Below are 17,384 nucleotides of genomic sequence, written 5' to 3'. Positions count from 1 at the left end.
ATATATATATTGCAGTGTATTATTATTATTATTATTATTATTATTATTATTATAGCAAAAAATAGGATTGAATTACTGAAGATTATTACTGGTAATTTGCAGCATTAATAACAAAAACAGTGGCAAAATAAAGTATCATCATTATCTTCCTTGATGTAATATGATAAAACATTTTTGCTGATTTGAGAAAAAGATGCATTTTTATTTTATTTAGCATTTTAATTTTGGCAAACCAAACCACTAGTGATGATAGAACATTATAAGTGTGTTTTAATTAGCAAATTGTTTTTTTGAGATTTTAAGAATTTTGTACCTTCATAAGATTTTAATACATTTATTTATTTATAAGGGAAGTGTTCAAATGTATAGTTCTGTTATGTTTTCTTTATTTATGTTAATGATTTTATATATATATATATATATATATATATATATATATATATATATATATATATATATATATATATATATGTATTCCCCAAATAAATTTCATATCGAGTGATTTGCTGAAGTCAGCATAGGATCAGTATTAAATAATACCATATTAAATATTAATAAATATTAAATAATAAATATTAAATATTAATTATCTGTTCCACAGCCACCTTCAGTGTCTTGTTGAAAAACCCAGTAGTATCTAAGTTGTAACAGTGTGTATTAGCTGGTGGATTAAAGTTGTGAGGTTGTGCTGATGAATTCTTCTTAATCATCCTTTCCACTTTGTGCTGCCCTAGAGCTTGATGATCCTGCCAACATGTTTAACAGCTGGTGTCGTGTTCTTAAAGATGATTGCCTCACTTTTACTTATGGCCAAAAATCTCGATCTTACAGGTTTCATTTGACTGTAAAACTTTGCTCCAGAAAGCTTTTTTTCAGCTGCAGATTTTACTCTAGTCATTTTAGTCCAGGTATGTATTTGAAGAAGAAGTTTTAGGGAATCACTGTTTTAATGCAGATTTATTAAATAGGGTATTTCTGTGTGTAAAGATCTTGGTAATCTCAATAGATAGTCCTATAAAAACTATGAAGAACTATAGAATATATATACAGCTCTGGAAATTAAGAAACCAATTGAGTTTCTGAATCAGTTTCTCTGACTTTGCTATTTATAGGTTTATGTTTGAGTAAAATGAACATTTTTGTTTTATTCTAAAAACTACAAACAACATTTTTCCCAAATTCCAAAGAGCATTGATTTGCAGAAAATGAGAAATGGCTGAAATAACAAAAAATGTGCAGAGTTTATAAACCTCAAATAATGCAAAGGAAACGTTCATATTCATATATTTAAGTTTTAAGAGTTCAGAAATCAATATTTGGTGTAAAAACCCTGGTTTTTAATCACAGTTTTCATGCATCTTGGCATCATGTTCTCCTCCACCAGTCTTACTCCTCTTGATTATATTCCAGAGGTTTACAATTTGGTAAAATCAAAGAAAATCATCATTTTTAAGTGGTCTCTTATTTTTTACTATACATATTTTACAAATCTCAGACACTACCACTATAATAACCTCCTTATACATATATATATATATATATGTAGCACTGGGACTCGTCTGGTCTCCAAAACACCTGGTTTCCGAGTTTACCTCTCCCTGAGACCAAGACGAGACAGAGACCGCCCATTTATGTTCTTAAGTCTCGATTACTCGAAGATAACTCTTCTTGTTTTTTTTTTGTTTAAAAAAATATTTTTGTTTTATTTATATTTTCCAATTCCAGTCTCTGAATATCCTTAATATTAAAAGTATAATTGCGCTTCACAAATGGGTAACTACAATATTATGCTTTTTCATTACATTTATATTAGTGACATAAAGGGTCATAAAATAACACTAATATATTTTATCACAGTTATTTCTTGGACAGTATATCATGTGAGGTGCTGATGTTTCTGTAGGTGTGTAGAGCAGGTGAGTGTAGAAGGTGTGGTGTGAAGTGGTTAGGTGTGGGTTCTGTGTGTGTTGACGTTTGTTGTTTTGCTCCTACAATATAATTTGATTTCAGCTGATTTTAATGCTGATCATAAAGGATTTACTCTTTATTACATAATTAAATCATTGCAGTCAGTATCCTTTCTGAAGTGTGTGTGTGTGTGTGTGTGTGTGCATGAGAATGAATGTTTGTGTGTGTGATTTAGCATGCGCATGTTTGTGTGCATGCTCTTTTAGATAAAGTAATTTTTTTCTTAGTTTTCTTTATCCAGTTGTTGTTTCTACATGTTAAGCGGTTCATGGGATTCAGAGCATGAACACACAGCACGGTGTATGTGTGTGTGTGTGCATGTTCGCGCACGCATGAGCGCGTGTGTGTGTGCTTGCACGAACGTTCTTTGAGATAAAGTCTCTTTTTTGTTTTCTTTATCCAGTTGTTGTTTCACATGGAATTGTTTTTGCATAAAACACAAGAAACAAGTGTGTGTGTGTGTGTGTGTGTGTACGTGTGCTGACTCCGTACTCAGTATCGTTAGAGCCAGAGTGTCAAAAATCCTAATAATTGGATGATGTGCATGCATTGAATAATAGTTGGATTATATATAAATTCTGAAGTAGTTCTTCTTCTTAAATTTCACTTTGTGCAGACCTACAGCATGATGCTCCTGCCACCATGTTTAACAGCTGGTGTCATGTTCTTAAAGATGAACGCCTCACTTTTACTTGTGGCCAAAAATCTTGATCTTACAGTTTTCATTTGACTGTAAAACTTTGCTCCAGAAAGCTTTTTTCAGCTGCACAATTTAAACCAGTTTTTGGAGCAGAAGTTTCTCCTTCCTTGGATTTTTTTATTTTTATTTGATTGTGTGCATGTTTGTGTGTGTGCTTGCTCTTTTAGATAAAAGTTATTTTTTTGTTAGTTTTCTTACGCGGGTGTTTTTTCTATGTGCTAAGCAATTCATAGGATTCAGAGCATGAAACACAGCACTATGTGTGTGTGTGTGTGTGTGTGTGTGTGTGTGCATGTGTGTGTATGTGTGTGTATGTGTTTGCATGCGCATGTTTGTGTTTTTGCTTGTTCTTTTAGATAAGGTCTTTTTTGTTAGTTTTCTTTATCTAGTTGTTGTTTCACATGGAATTGTTTTTGCATGAAACACATGAAACAAGTGTATGTGTGTGTGTGTGTGTGTGTGTGTGTGTGTGTGTACGTGCGCTGACTCTGTACTCCGTACCGTTGGAGTGTCAACATTTTTTATAATCGGACGATGTGTGTAAACTGAATAAATTGAATTTATTCATCAAAGTTTTAATTTCCAGTGGTTTGCTAAAATCAGCACAGGTTTAGTTTAGTGTTATACACTGAGGAATTCTGAGGTAGTCCTTCTTCTTAAAAATCCCATCCACTTTATGCAGCCCTGGAGCTTGATGCTCCTGCCACCATGTTTAACAGCTGACAAAAAGATCACAGTACTTTGCCTTAAAAAAGTATTAGAATAGTAGTTTTTAAGTCTGTGGCAAAACATTTTGATAAATATTTTGTATTGTAAAAATGTCTTTAAATATCATGCTAGAATATTTTTACCTTGTGAGTGGCAAAAGTATGAGAACCTACCTGTTCAGCAATAATTGCTGCTACACACGTCTGGTAACTTTTATTCAGTATTGCACATTTTATTTAATTTCTCATTGCAAAAAAGCTTTCGTTCTGTGACGCCGTTGGGTTTTATTTCATGAACTACGACTTCAGGTCCTTATACACAATGTTATTTTTTGAGAACCTAAGGAGAAAGTATACAAATGTTAATCAGTGTTCTCCTGATGGTGGACTCATAACCATTAACATTACCCAAAGGGAGAAAGGCCTTTAGTTGCTTAGAAGTTACATTGGGTTCCTTTGTGACCTCTATTACTACACTGTAAAACCCGATAAGTTGACCAAACTCAAAACTTTTGTTGTAACCGATTACCTAATAAATTTTAGGTTCGTGTAGTATATTTTTTAAGTACAGTGAACAAAACAAATACATATACATATATATTTAAAATTAAGATTTTCCTGAGAGCACAGCCAACACATAGACACATAAAACACATAAAAGTCCTAGCTTGTAGCTTGTTAATGTAAGTTGTTCAATACAGATAATTAAGTTGCCAGAAAGTGTTGAAACAACACTTTCATTTTTTATGTCACTACAACTACAACAATAAATGAAAATAAATATCCTGTCAAATTCTTACAACAGGGTTTCTTACAATAAGGTGTTTATTTAAGTATTGGCTAAAGGCCATCAGAATTACGTTTTAGAGTGTAGTCATGACACTGAGGTGTCTGATTTACTTGCGTATGTGATTATTTGTTGTGTAGCCATCTGCCAATGGTGCTGGCACTAACAGGATCAATCATGGAGGGCATCACTGCTCACTTCCCTAGCCTTAGCCTTTTAAAGCAAGCCCTCTTGAACTTTTCCAACTGCTAGAATTGCTTCTTAAATCCTCTTCAAGGCTTCATATTTTACTTGCAAAGGATGTGACTAACACAATATTACAGAGTTAGAATGGAAAACAGTGATGACCTTATATAGTCGGTCGTGTTCACAGATAAGGCACCTTCAAGCTTATCATTTTTATGTCTCTTGATGTCAGACCTACCCACCAAGTTTTATTCCTGTTGTTTGATTCCTTCTGGGTGCAACTATTTTGTTGAAGATGGGTTTTGCTGACAATGTGATTCCTTTGGCAGAAAGACAATATGCCAAAAGGATGGATGTCCACCCATAATCAGATGTGCTACTCAGTAGTTAAATCATCTATATCCAAACCATAATTATTACTAAGGTGCTCTACGGAGTCCAGCGCTGAGAATTATAGTACTGTACAAAGGTTTAATGGACCTGTGAAAATGACAATTTTAAAACTTGTTTTTTTTTTGCGCAGAACTAATGTTGTAATTGTATACAGAAAGACACAACCTACCATTCATAAAAAATGTTAGTGTTTACCTGAAGAATTAACCTACAGTTACACATTGATTTTATTATATTATTATTTACACACGAACAGTGTACATAATGTAAATATACGCTCAGACTCTTTAACACTTCTGAAGGTAACACTTTATTTTAAAGAACACAAATTAGGCACTTATTAATGTCTTATTATTTGCTTAATAAAGCATCAATTTGACATTTGTAAATGATTTATTCACTACTTATTATTAGGCTTTATTCTGTGTAAGTGTTATTGGTTCTTAGTTAGTGGTCTATTATGTGAAATTGATTAATAATAGCTGTATTTGTTCTTATAGAGCACAATAAACAGTTATGTTAGCACCCTGTTTAGCAGATTATTAAGCATTAACTATTAGCTAATTCTACATGTTATTAGTGTAGAATTGGCCGCAGTTTGATCTATGTGAGTTTGGCAAGTTAATATCTGTGCTGGAGTTTCTTGAGTTAATAAGGGGTTAATAAGTCACTAATAGACCAAGTCTATTTGTACCATATTCTAAAGTGAAGATCTGTTCATCACTAATTAGACACTAAAAAGAACTGAAAAAATATTGAATCAATCAATCACAGACCCCTAATTAGGCACCAATAATACTTACACAGAATAAAGCCTAATAAGTAGTGAGTAAATCATTTACAAATGTCTTATTAAGGCTTTATTAAGCAAATAATAAGACATTAATAAGCACCTAATTTGCGTTCCTTAAAATAAAGTGTCAAGCCTGAAAAGTAAATATAAAAGGCTTTAGATTTATTAATAAAAATTTGATTTTCTTTTACTCTGAATATAACTGCTACTGCATTTAAGGTGGAACGGAAATGTTGCTAAACATGAATGAGATATATTTACAATAGCTTACTGGTCGAGCTGCCACATTTAAGGTGGAATTTATAGTGGAGAGGAAAACTCTAAAGCTAACTTTATTTGATAAACGTTAGATATGTATTTTTAGTACGTCAATATAAATGACTAAAAATGAGGCACATCTTGTTTAACTACTCTAGCAGGCTCTAGTAAAACTGAGTGAGAGAAAAAATAGAACTTGTCACTAACATTACTGAAACTATGACTTAATTTCTGCATGGAGAAAGACAGTCAGTCTTTTTGTACTAGCTAGCTAATGCTAAGGCTAAGTTAGCTCAGTTAACATTAGTATCCTTGCCAGGTAAAGCTTGTACAGTTTGTGAGGACTGTTTGTAAACTGCGTGTCAATAACCTTTTCCTGATCGCATTTTATTTAGCAGTGAATGGATTGTAAGTGAAGTGTGTGTGCTGCTGAAAAAAGTCCTAGAGTAAACAGTGATATATTTTTTATACCTATTTTTCTAATCTATTTTATTTTATTTCTTTTTTTTAATATTTATTACTGATTTTACTATTGTTACGATTGTCTTCTTTTTATTTTGATGTTTTAAGCTTTTCTTTTTGTATTCAGATTTTATTGCTTATTTTTTATTGCCTTTTATTACCTTTTGTAAGGAAATTCTGAGATGTATTCCTTTAATGTGCCTTAGGTTTCTATATACCGTATTTTTCGGACTATAAGGCGCACCGTATTATAAGGCGCACGATGAGTGAACGGTCTATTTTTAGTGTTAGTCCATACACAAGGCGCACTGGATTATAAGGCGCACTAAAATGAAACTTTATTTATATCAGTAACAATAACTCTGAGCAATAAATCCTTCACAATATCTGTGAAAAATAACTGTACAATCTCAGAACAATAAATCCTTCACAATAGCTGTGAAAAATAAATCCTTCACAATATCTGTGAACAAAAACTCCACAACAACTGAACGATAACTCTCTAATAGTAACTCGCAGCAGTCTCTCAACACAATGAAAACAATGCACTCACTTTTTCAGTTCATTCCTCTTCCACAAATCCATCAAATTCTTCATCTTCAGTGTCTGAGTTAAACAGTTCAGCGATTACAGCATCAAGCATCTCCGGATTCCTCTCGTCATTATCAGAGTCAGTCTCGTTGCTGTTACTCAGCTGTTCATTTCCCGAGCTACTGCTGTTGCCTTGAGACGAATAGAGACTGTAGAAACGCTTCGTCCCTCTGCTCTCTGCTCAATAACCCACTGTTCAATGTTGTCCTCTAACTTTGGCCATCTCGCTTTGTTCCCTCGGAAACTCTGTTTGGTCTTCCTTACTTGGCGCAGGTCATTTTCTTGGTTCCTCCACTTCCGTACCATTGATTCATTAATGTTGAATTCTCTCGCAGCTGCTCTATTCCCATGTTCTACTGCGTGACTGATAGCCTTGAGCTTAAAATCCGCATCGTAAGCATGTCTCTTAACTGGAGCCATTTCACGGTCCTTACACACACACCTATGTTGAAGCACAGTTAGTATTACTCCGCTACGCTCCTGACAACGGTAGCCGTAGCGCTCCGACAGACCATAATATTACTATGTTGAAGCACAGCAAGTACCGTATTACTCCGCGACGCTCCTGACAACGGTAGCCGCAACGCTCCGACAGACCATAATATTATGTTGAAGCACAGCAAGTAGTATTACTCCGCGACGCTCCTGACAACGGTAGCCGTAACGCTCCGACAGACCATAATATTATGTTGAAGCACAGCAAGTACGTATTACTCCGCGAGGCTTCTGACTATAATAGCGTGTTGTGCCGAATTCGGTGAATAAAACGGTTTTAAAACAGAGATAAAGATTGGATAAGTTTCATTTCTGGATGAAGTGATTTCCAGCGCTGTTTGGATATAACTGTGGATTACAGGAGACTGGATTGATGGATTCTCTTTAGTCTGGACGCGTTTTGAAGGTAGGACCTGTGGCTGAGCGCGGGTGTGTGTTCGGGGGGTGGCGGCAGTGACCGGAGGGTACCCCAGGACAAAAGAAGAGCCTTTTATTACTGGAAACATGCGCTCTGACGCAGCTCTAATTCATGAAACATACATCGTACAGTAAAAGCACAGTTCTGGAATCCGGAGAGCCAGACGGTTCGAATGGTGTATGACATGACCGCATTCGATGAAATATGGACGAACGATAAACGCAAATATGAGAGTTATGAATTATTAAAATCATAACCAAGGCATATTTCGCCCTAAATGTTTATTTTCTGAAAGGATATTCCGCTAAATAGGCTAAATAGCTCAAAAGCAGAGATTCTAAGCTTTAAAATGGTATATTGGATGTCTATATTGAACCTGTAACTGTTCATAACTATTCAGAAACACAGCCAGTTATGAAATATTAAATATTTCTGGCCCGCCGGTGGGCCAACGCGTGTTAAGAGGTTAACTTTACTTAGAAGTGGGCGCTAAAAAGAAACAGTTTGTGCTATTACCCCAGAACGGGTGGAAAGGAAAGTTTACCGGCACCTTGTTCTGGCCACGGAGCTACAGTGGAAACTAGCTACCCTGAGCCACAGCCGAGAGGCAGTACTGCAGTCAAAGGTAACCGCGCGCTAGCCCAAGAGGGGGATCTTTTTCTGGCGTGGGTGAGGAATTCTGCACAACAGAGCGCCGTGTACCACATAAAAATCGAGGTCAGTAAACACAAGCAAAATCCATACACAAGGCGCACTGCATTATAAGGCGCAATGACGATTTTTGGGGAAAAATAAGTATTTTAAGTGCGCCTTATAGCCCGAAAAATACGGTAAATAAAGTTATTGTTTTTATCTGTTTTTATCTTTGTTATTCACACAGTTAGTCACATTCTCTTTTTCCTCTTGCAGACTGACAAAGGGAGGAAACAATACTGAAACGACGTTGAATGTGCAGCCTCATCAAGGAAGAAGGAAAGACATGCGAAAAAGCCTTTGTACAAGAACCAGAAAATAAAGAAAGAACAAATCTCAATCAGTGGATAATTAAAATACAACATGAGATCACAGAAGAAACAGAGAGGACGCTCTCCGCTGTCCACACGGGGAAAAGGCAGGAGAAAACAAGACAAACAAACCCGACAGTCCCAAGCCACACCTGCTGTCGTGTCATCTCGTAAGCATACTCCATCCAAGCTGGACACCTCTGAAGGGAAAAAGAGCAACGCCTCAAGGAAGGATGGGCTGAAAGGGCAGATAAAAGGACTGTCTGTAGAGGTGGATCAATCTGAGCAGGTTGTAGTCAGGGTCAACAAAATGACTTGCCCTAAAAACCCTAACTCCAGCATGCACAGTATAACTGTGACAGACAATGCAGCCAGCAACCCTCTCGCAAACAGCACAGCCAGCAGCCCCCTTACAAACAGCACAGCTAGCAACTCACTTAACCCAAGCACAGTAGCCAACGGCTTAACCAAAAGCAGCTCCGTCACCTCCAACCACAGTCCCACCACACCCTCCAGTCGAAAAACTGCTACCTTCAAAGCCAGAGTGCCCAAGAAAAAGTACATGTATGAACATGGAGCCATCAGCACGTATCCTATTAGTCTGACCCCAGTACCTTCACTCACACTCCTTAACAGCAATCATCTCAGTACCCTTTCTAACTCCATATCCACGAATAGCCACCCTGCAGCCAGCAACCACAGCAACACTCTACTTAAAGTAGACGAAGTTGCTATATCTACTGACAAGAGAAGCAAACCATTAGCCAGCAATGGGACAAGCACAGATTCCTCAAAACTGAATTGTGTGGCTTGGGGAGAAGGAGTCGCCAAAGCTGAAGTGCTGCCTGAAGTGTCGTCTGAAGGAGAAAGGGTGGCAGCACAAGAGGATGCAGATGCATATGGAGAGGGTACCCCAAATTCAGCCCGTTCGTTCTCCACAGACACAGCCAGTGAACACTGTACAGATTTGGAGGTGCTGGAGTCGTCATGTGTGCACTCAAATATAGGCATTGCTTCAAGTGTAACAAGAAGTCCACTACCAGTAAACCAAGCCCCAACCCTCCCTCCGCTCCTCACCACAAATGACCATTTTGAGCAAGATGGCTTTTCAGGAATAGCCGACGCACTGGCTAAAGGACTTAAGAATCAGCGAGTGCTAGTTCGGCATCAGCGAACAAAGGAGGGGATGGAGGGAGAAGAGGGAATTAAGGAATGTGTGTTTATCTGCGGTGTGGTACGAGGGGCTACAAAAGAGCAACTGATTGTAGAACTGCAGATTAATGGGGAGGAAACACAGCTCTTGTTTCCATTCCATGCATTAGTAAGTCGTCCACACCAAACTATTGACCTCATCTTAGACGCCCCCCCACCGGGCAGTGACCCTGTGGAAGTTGGGACGCGTGTTTGTGTGCCTTATGGGGGAGATAAGGGGAAGGAGTGGTACAGGGAAGGAATGGTGTCACAGTTGGATTCCCATCCAGCTGTTGCTTGCCCCTACAGGGTGTTACTGCAGGAAGAAAAAAATCATAGGAAGTCAGGGAACAACATAGATGAGGCACAGCAGAGAACTGGTGTTCAGGCTGTATGGGTTTCCCGGCAGAACCTGCGCCTTATTGTTCCACCCTGGGAAGGGGATGGCCAAGAGAGGGAACGAGACAGGGAAGAGATGGAGGTGGAGAGAGAGGTATGCCAACTTAGTAGGGGAATGGGTTTTGGAGGTGCAGAGCCTTCAAGGTTCTCAACTCCTGACATTGGGACTAAGCAGCATGAGGGTACCTTACCTTCTTCATCTTTAACTTTACCTACAGTTTTGATAGTAAGCAATCAGCCGAGTGTAGTTTGCAGAAGGGAGAGTCAAAGGTCTGAGGACACGGAAAGAGAAAGAGCTAGAGAAAGAGAGAGGGAGAGGAAACAACTGCAGACTCCAGAAGTTGACTTGGAAGTTTTAAGACTTAATTTGGCACCTCTTAGAGATCCAGGAGGAACACTGGTTTCAGAAGTGCCCAAAGCAATTGGTTTGAACCAACACAGGGAGATCCTCTCTAAGCCTACCGGATTCTCAGGCCCTGTCTCAATGGTGCAAAGCTTGTCAAGCACATCCGTGGGTACCCACTTGTCTGGTCCACCCTCAGGAAGTCCTCAGCCACCTCCTTCACCAGCTTTTGTAGGCGCCGATGGAGCTCTCTCACACCTGCACATTTCGACTGTTGCCCCGTCACCCAGCTCAAAACGTGCTCTTACCCCCCTGGACAAGACCCCAACTGCTTCACAGACTTCCACTCCTGTCCCAGGGAGTTCCGGTTCATCTTCTGCCTCTTCCTCACGTTCACGGACTCCACTTTCCATTGCCCAACAAAAGTATAAGAAGGGTGATGTGGTGTGTACACCAAATGGTATTCGCAAGAAATTCAATGGGAAGCAGTGGCGCCGCTTGTGTTCCAAGGACAGTTGCATGAAAGAGTCCCAGCGGAGAGGCTACTGCTCCCGACATCTCTCCATGCGCACCAAAGAGATGGAGGCAGCCAGTGGAGAGAGGGGGAGCAGGGGAGGAGGGAGCAGCTCAGGGACTGCAACCCCTTCAGATTTGCGAGGTCGAGCCAGCAGCGAGTTCGACTGGGAGGAGACATCACGGGACAGCAGTGAGACCAGCAGCCGGGGAACTGACTCACGACCACGTCTAGTTCTGCCCTCACTGCTGCCACAGGATTTCTCTCGCTTTGACTTTGATGAATGTGAGGCTGCTACTATGCTTGTGTCTTTGGGAAGCTCACGGTCAGGAACACCCTCGTTTTCACCTATATCAAACCAGTCACCATTTTCACCAGCACCCTCTCCATCTCCCTCTCCACTCTTCGGCTTCCGCCCTGCAAACTTTAGTCCAATCACGACGGTGACGGTCCTGCCCCCTCGCCGCCACCAACATACCAGTGGCACAAGCACTGGCACTTCCAAACTTGCCACCCCAATGGTAGAGAAGGAGCCTGACAGACTTGTGCCTGGCATTGTACCTTCTTTCCAAACAAGTCTAACCTTCACTGTGCCTGTAAGTCCCAACAAGCGTAAATCAGATGCCCCACATCCTCCACCATCTGCAGTGCAAGGTAGCTCCAAATCTACTTTGGAGCAAAGCAAGGCAGATCCCTCAGTAGGCACCTCCTTTCGAGTACTTTCTCCTACCTCTAATTTCTCTCGTTGCCAAAGGCCGCCATCATCGGCGGCCTGTTCCCCACCACCCTCTCCTTTAACTTTAGAATCAGGCTCACAACGTCCAGTTTCTCAGCAGTCACTCAGCAGGGACTCTCCTGTAATCGTACGAAATCCTGAGATTCCTCTAGCGAAATTTACTGAACGACCACTTGCTAGAGTTGCAGATGACAGCGGAGCCAACTCCAAGGAGAACAACCAAGCTGGTGTTCAGACTGCTTCAGGCTTGCAGGTGCCTGTTCCCATTAACGCAGCTGCTTCCAACAATGGAGCAGTCTTGTTGCACAGCCCTTCTTCAACTCTTGTTCTGGTGTCTTCCATCTCTTCCCTGCCAAACCCTGACCCTACAAGCCTCACATCCCAGTCCAGCCCTGCCTTGGCCTGCATATCAGTGCCCAGCCCCACTCCAGAGTCTGCCTCCTTTGGTTCAGGAGGTGGAGGAGGACAGGATAAGGGCGGAATAACAACGTTGCAGCAGCCAGTTCCGTGCCATCCTGCCCCCACAGCTTTGTTACCACTTATACTTCCAGCAGAGACTCTGCACCCGGTGCCATGTAAAGACATCATCATGGGAAGACCAGGCACTGGTAAGAAATGTCTTTTTTTATCATTAGTAAGATTTCTTTAAAAGAAATAAAAATAGTCATGATCATATCATCAGACATTAAGGAAACATGCTGAGTTTAAGCACTTGCAGATCTTGTCAGCAGAGCTTTGTGTTGTTTTGCAGTTTTAAGTTCCCTCACTTTATTGTAAAAGATTCAAAATATAGAGTTCACTAAATTAAGCGGCAGAAATGATCCCTTTATTGATAGGTTTTTCTTTTAAAAGTAAAGTAAAAAATTATTATATTTAAAAAAAATGGGCTGTTCAAAATTAAAGTAAAAGATAAAATACAAAAGATAGCATAGGGGCCCTTTAAATAGATGCTGTATAGTGGTATTGTTATGGTGTATGGCATTTTAACACCCACAAATTATACAGCATTTCTATCTTTATGGATGTTATCGCAGATATATTTTGCAGATTAAAATGCAAACTTATAAAACTCAAAAATAAGACGAAACAATTATGCAATATGTATAGATTTCATCTTTTATACTGTAAATAAGAAGCAAAGTTTTTAATATTATAGTAAAAATATAGTAAAATATTATTTTAAAAGACAGAAAACAGTTTTAACAGCTACAAATTATACAGCATGTCTAGCTTTATTAATGGTATGGCAGATATATTTTGCAGATTAAAATGCAGACTAATAAAACTCAATAATAAGACTAAACAATTATGCAATATGTATAGATTTCATCCTTTATACTGTAAATAAGGAGCACATTTTATATGATAGTAAAAATATAATATAGTATTGTTAAAATCAATTCTATGAAGGAGCCTAATCTTGGAGAATTATTATAAAATTGCTTAAATCACATTTTATTTTGATTACTTATAAATAATAATAATAAATTAGCTTATGTCACATTCTTGATATAGGCCTATAATATATATAATAAGGGTTGGAATCAAATGATCTAATCAACTGAGGATGTTTTATTTCATTTTATGTGGCCATGCAGCATCATGTGGAATTGATTCAGGCAAAAATTGTATTTGAGAATCTTTAATATATTATAAGAATATACAATATCAACCAGCCTTTTTAGATGTCCCCTAATATATTCATATAAACATGTCGTTATACCTGTTATAACTGAATTATATGACTATAATAAAAGAAAAAATATCTTTAAAATGAGATAAATAAAAAAAAAAAGATAAATATTAAAAATGTATATAAATAAATATATATATATATATATATATATAAGGATATTATTGGTATTACAGTGAGGTTTGAGTTAATGAGTTAATGATCAGAGTTAGAAGCAGTTCAGAGAGGCTCGTCGGAGAACAGGCAGGCCTGAGCCGCTCTGCGTCGCGCTGTGGCTTTGATGTTTGTTTATCGGCAACTGAAACAGGACAATAAGGACAACAGAACAACAACATTGATTATATTCTCCATAAGAATAGGTACAGCACAGCGCTGTATTGCCTGGCATGTAGCAATACAATAAATATAATAGGGCAATATGATAAGAGTGTTATTTTAGAATTGACTGCAGAAGCTTCTATTCAGTGTACTGCATTTAATTTAGTTTTATTTCTTATATAAATATTTTTTTTAAAAGCTACAATAAGTTAATTACAATATATACACTGAAAATATATTCAGTGTGTGAATTATGCAGCATGATTAGGCATTTAGTATGTGTGTGCAGATGGTAAAACAGTACGGTTTCTGTGAATCACTGTGAATTTTCACACACCACACTTTTCTGTGATATGGCGCTCAACAGATGCAATTAAATTAATCAGATAAAACTGGATGCACTGGTGTAGGAATACTGGTCAGATGCCAGATGTCTAATATTACACATGTATATACAGTGGTGTAAAAAAAAGTGTTTGAAGGTATTTTGTTTTTGCTTTGATTTTTATCACACTTACATTTTTCAGATTATCAAACAAACTTTAATATCAGACAAAGATAATCTGAATAAATATAAAAATCACTTTTTAAAAGATTTCACCTATTAAAGGACAAAAACTATCCAAACCAATCTAGACCTGTGTGAAAAATTGTTTAATTGTTTAATGAAAAAGAGTTAAATTTCACTACTAACCACAACCAGGCCTGATTACTGCCAAATTCAAAATTGCTTAAATAGAACCTGTCTGACAACATGAAGCAGATAAAAGATCTCAAAAAGCAACACATTATACTCTAATTTAAAGAAATTCAAAAACAGATGACAGGTAACAAAGTCATTCCTAAAATTTTAGGACTCCAAAGAACCACAGTGAGAGCTATTATTCCCAGGAGTGGCCGGCCAACTGAAATTACTCCAAAGGGCATGGACAACTCATCCAGGAGGTCTCTCAGATGACCTCCTGAAGTGGTTTGAGTGGTCGGATTTGTATCTGTTATTAATGCGTCTCAGACCATCTCCTGAAGTGGTTTGAGTGGTCGGATTTGTATCTGTTATTAATGCGTCTCAGACCATCTCCTGAAGTGGTTTGAGTGGTCGGATTTGTATCTGTTATTAATGCCTCTCAGATCACCTCCTGAAGTGGTTTGAGTGATTCGATTACTTATTCACAAATCACAAATTTATCACAAATAAATAGCGACTGTGCTCTGAAAGGTGGAGACAAATAATATTATCATTTTTAGTAGGTCTAATTATAAGTTATAGCTCTTAAATAAATGTATAAGGTGATGTTTGCAGAATGTATTTAGATGTTGCAAACAGTGTGAAAGAAATGTGTTACTATAATTACATTTTTAGCTTATTATATAATATATGGACGTGAACTCAATTATTTTTGCTAACCTCATTATTGCTTATTATGTTTAGTTAAGGAGAAGATCCTATAAACTGAATGAACCGATATGTCGACATTGTTTAAAACAATTTTTTAAATTATATAGTTTAATATATGTTCCTAATAACAGAAGTTACATGTCTCTATTTAAAGGATGTAATTATTATCATTATTATGCTATTATATTATCACTATAACCTTATGATAACAGGCTTGTTCTCATTCAATGTGTTTTCTCTCTTTTTTTATTTTCTACATTGAAAATTTAATATTAAAGACTATATTAAAGCTATACAGGAACACATGCTGAATTATTCTGTAAACAAAGAAAGTGTTAAACGAACCAGAATATCTTTTATAATCTAGATTCTTCTAAGTATCACATGTATCTTAGAGGACAGATCTGCAGACTCTTGGTGAGATTTTAATCTCAGTGTCTTCGTGAGGGAGAGTCACCTGGAATAGTTTTCTCAGCATCTTGAAGGAATGAAGGAGTTCCTGGAGGTGCTGGACAATAGTTGCTGCTTTTCTTTCACGCTGTCAAGCTCCAGCTCATCCCAATTAAACCACCTCAAATCACCATCTCAGTTCATCAGGTTAGATCAGGTTTTGGATTGTGAAGGACTAACATTTCATTTTTTCTGTGCAAATGTGTCCAAACTTTTGACCGGTCCCGTACATCTCTCCTCGTTTTACAATTTGGGATGATGCTTTAAATTACTCTTATTTCATTTTCAATTAAACATTCTCTCTTTTAATTATGTTCATTAAAAACGGTAAAACAAAGGGAGGGTTTTTTGTTTAAAAAAATCAGGTGTTATGGTCTTTTTGACCAGTTTTTTTTTCCTATTACTAAAACACAACTTTGTAAACTAGGCAGGCTTTTATCAAAATACTTAACACAATTTACAAAACCACAAACATAAACCACAAAATACCTCATGCAAAATTGCAGAATTAAGCACTGCATCCCAAAATACAGACTGTTGGGAATAATGAAAAGCACTATCATATTTAGTAAGCTTTACCATACTGCTAAAATACTTCAAATTGCAGAGAATTTCCTTTGGGTGCACATACACACACGTGCACAGTGCAACATATGCACAGCACATACATTTACATGGGAGTGAACACAAATATGCTCTCAAATAAACAGTAAACTCAAAAAGAAAATTATAGAAGAATTGTGCCAAAAAAATAGACATATAGAAAAGGGAGCTCAGCTGTGGTCTTTTTATATAGAGCTTAATTCCTGATTGAAATGGCAACAATTAGGCATAGAGGTGTTTGGCCAGGTGGCTCATATATTGAACAGTTAGTTTATGTTGTGTCATTTTAAAGGGTGAATGGTGTTTTAATATGAAAACATGTGACCTAATATCAGATTGTTGTGTGTTATGGAGAGAACAGTCTTCAGTGCATTCAAAAATGAGCCATTTTAAACTGCAAAATGTGTGTAAATCAGAAAATGTGTTGAGAGACTTGGAGACTTAAGAAGAGTTTATATCCTCTGTGTGTCTCAGTTTAAATCATTTTGGTATGCATGTCATTTTAGTGTGTTATGTATATAAGAAGGTATGTTAATAGTGTTTAAATTTAGTGCTCTTTATTTATTTATGTTTAATTCTATTAACATACTCTATACAGAGTGTAATTACATTATTATGCTATTATAATGTGATTACATATATTTTTTTCAGTGTGAACATCCGAAAGTTGACAAAATATGAAATTAGTACATTTTCTCATTTGTTAGCACTGATGTATATAATTGCACAAATATTATAAACAGCTCTGGAAAAAATAAGAGAGCACTTCAGTTTCTGAATCAGTTTCTCAGATTTTGCTACTTATAAGTATATGTTTGAGTAAAATGAACATTGTAGTTTTATTCTATAAACTACAGACAACATTTCTCCCAAATTCCAAATAAAAATATTCTCATTTAGAGCATTTATTTGCAGAAAATGAGAAATGGCTGAAATAACAAAAAGATGCAGAGCTTTCAGACCTGAAATAATGCAAAGA

The 17,384-nt window shown here is 37.2% G+C and overlaps 1 protein-coding gene across 2 annotated transcripts in view; it reads left to right on the top strand.

Annotated features, from left to right (window-relative positions):
• cicb (capicua transcriptional repressor b) overlaps nucleotides 1–17,384 on the top strand; it is a 71,435-nt gene that overhangs the window by 5,437 nt on the left and 48,614 nt on the right. For both annotated transcript variants that reach the window (XM_022674322.2, XM_049480714.1), the window contains exon 2: nucleotides 8,668–12,553. In XM_022674322.2, the coding sequence (XP_022530043.2) occupies nucleotides 8,815–12,553 (3,739 nt within the window). In that variant the 5' untranslated portion in view covers nucleotides 8,668–8,814. The remainder of the gene's footprint in view (nucleotides 1–8,667; nucleotides 12,554–17,384) is intronic.

The sequence above is a fragment of the Astyanax mexicanus genome, chromosome 6, assembly GCF_023375975.1.
Source record: "Astyanax mexicanus isolate ESR-SI-001 chromosome 6, AstMex3_surface, whole genome shotgun sequence".
NCBI lineage: Eukaryota > Metazoa > Chordata > Actinopteri > Characiformes > Acestrorhamphidae > Astyanax > Astyanax mexicanus.
The sequence above is the reverse complement of the archived record's forward strand: the minus strand, read 5'-3'. Positions and strand labels throughout refer to the sequence as shown.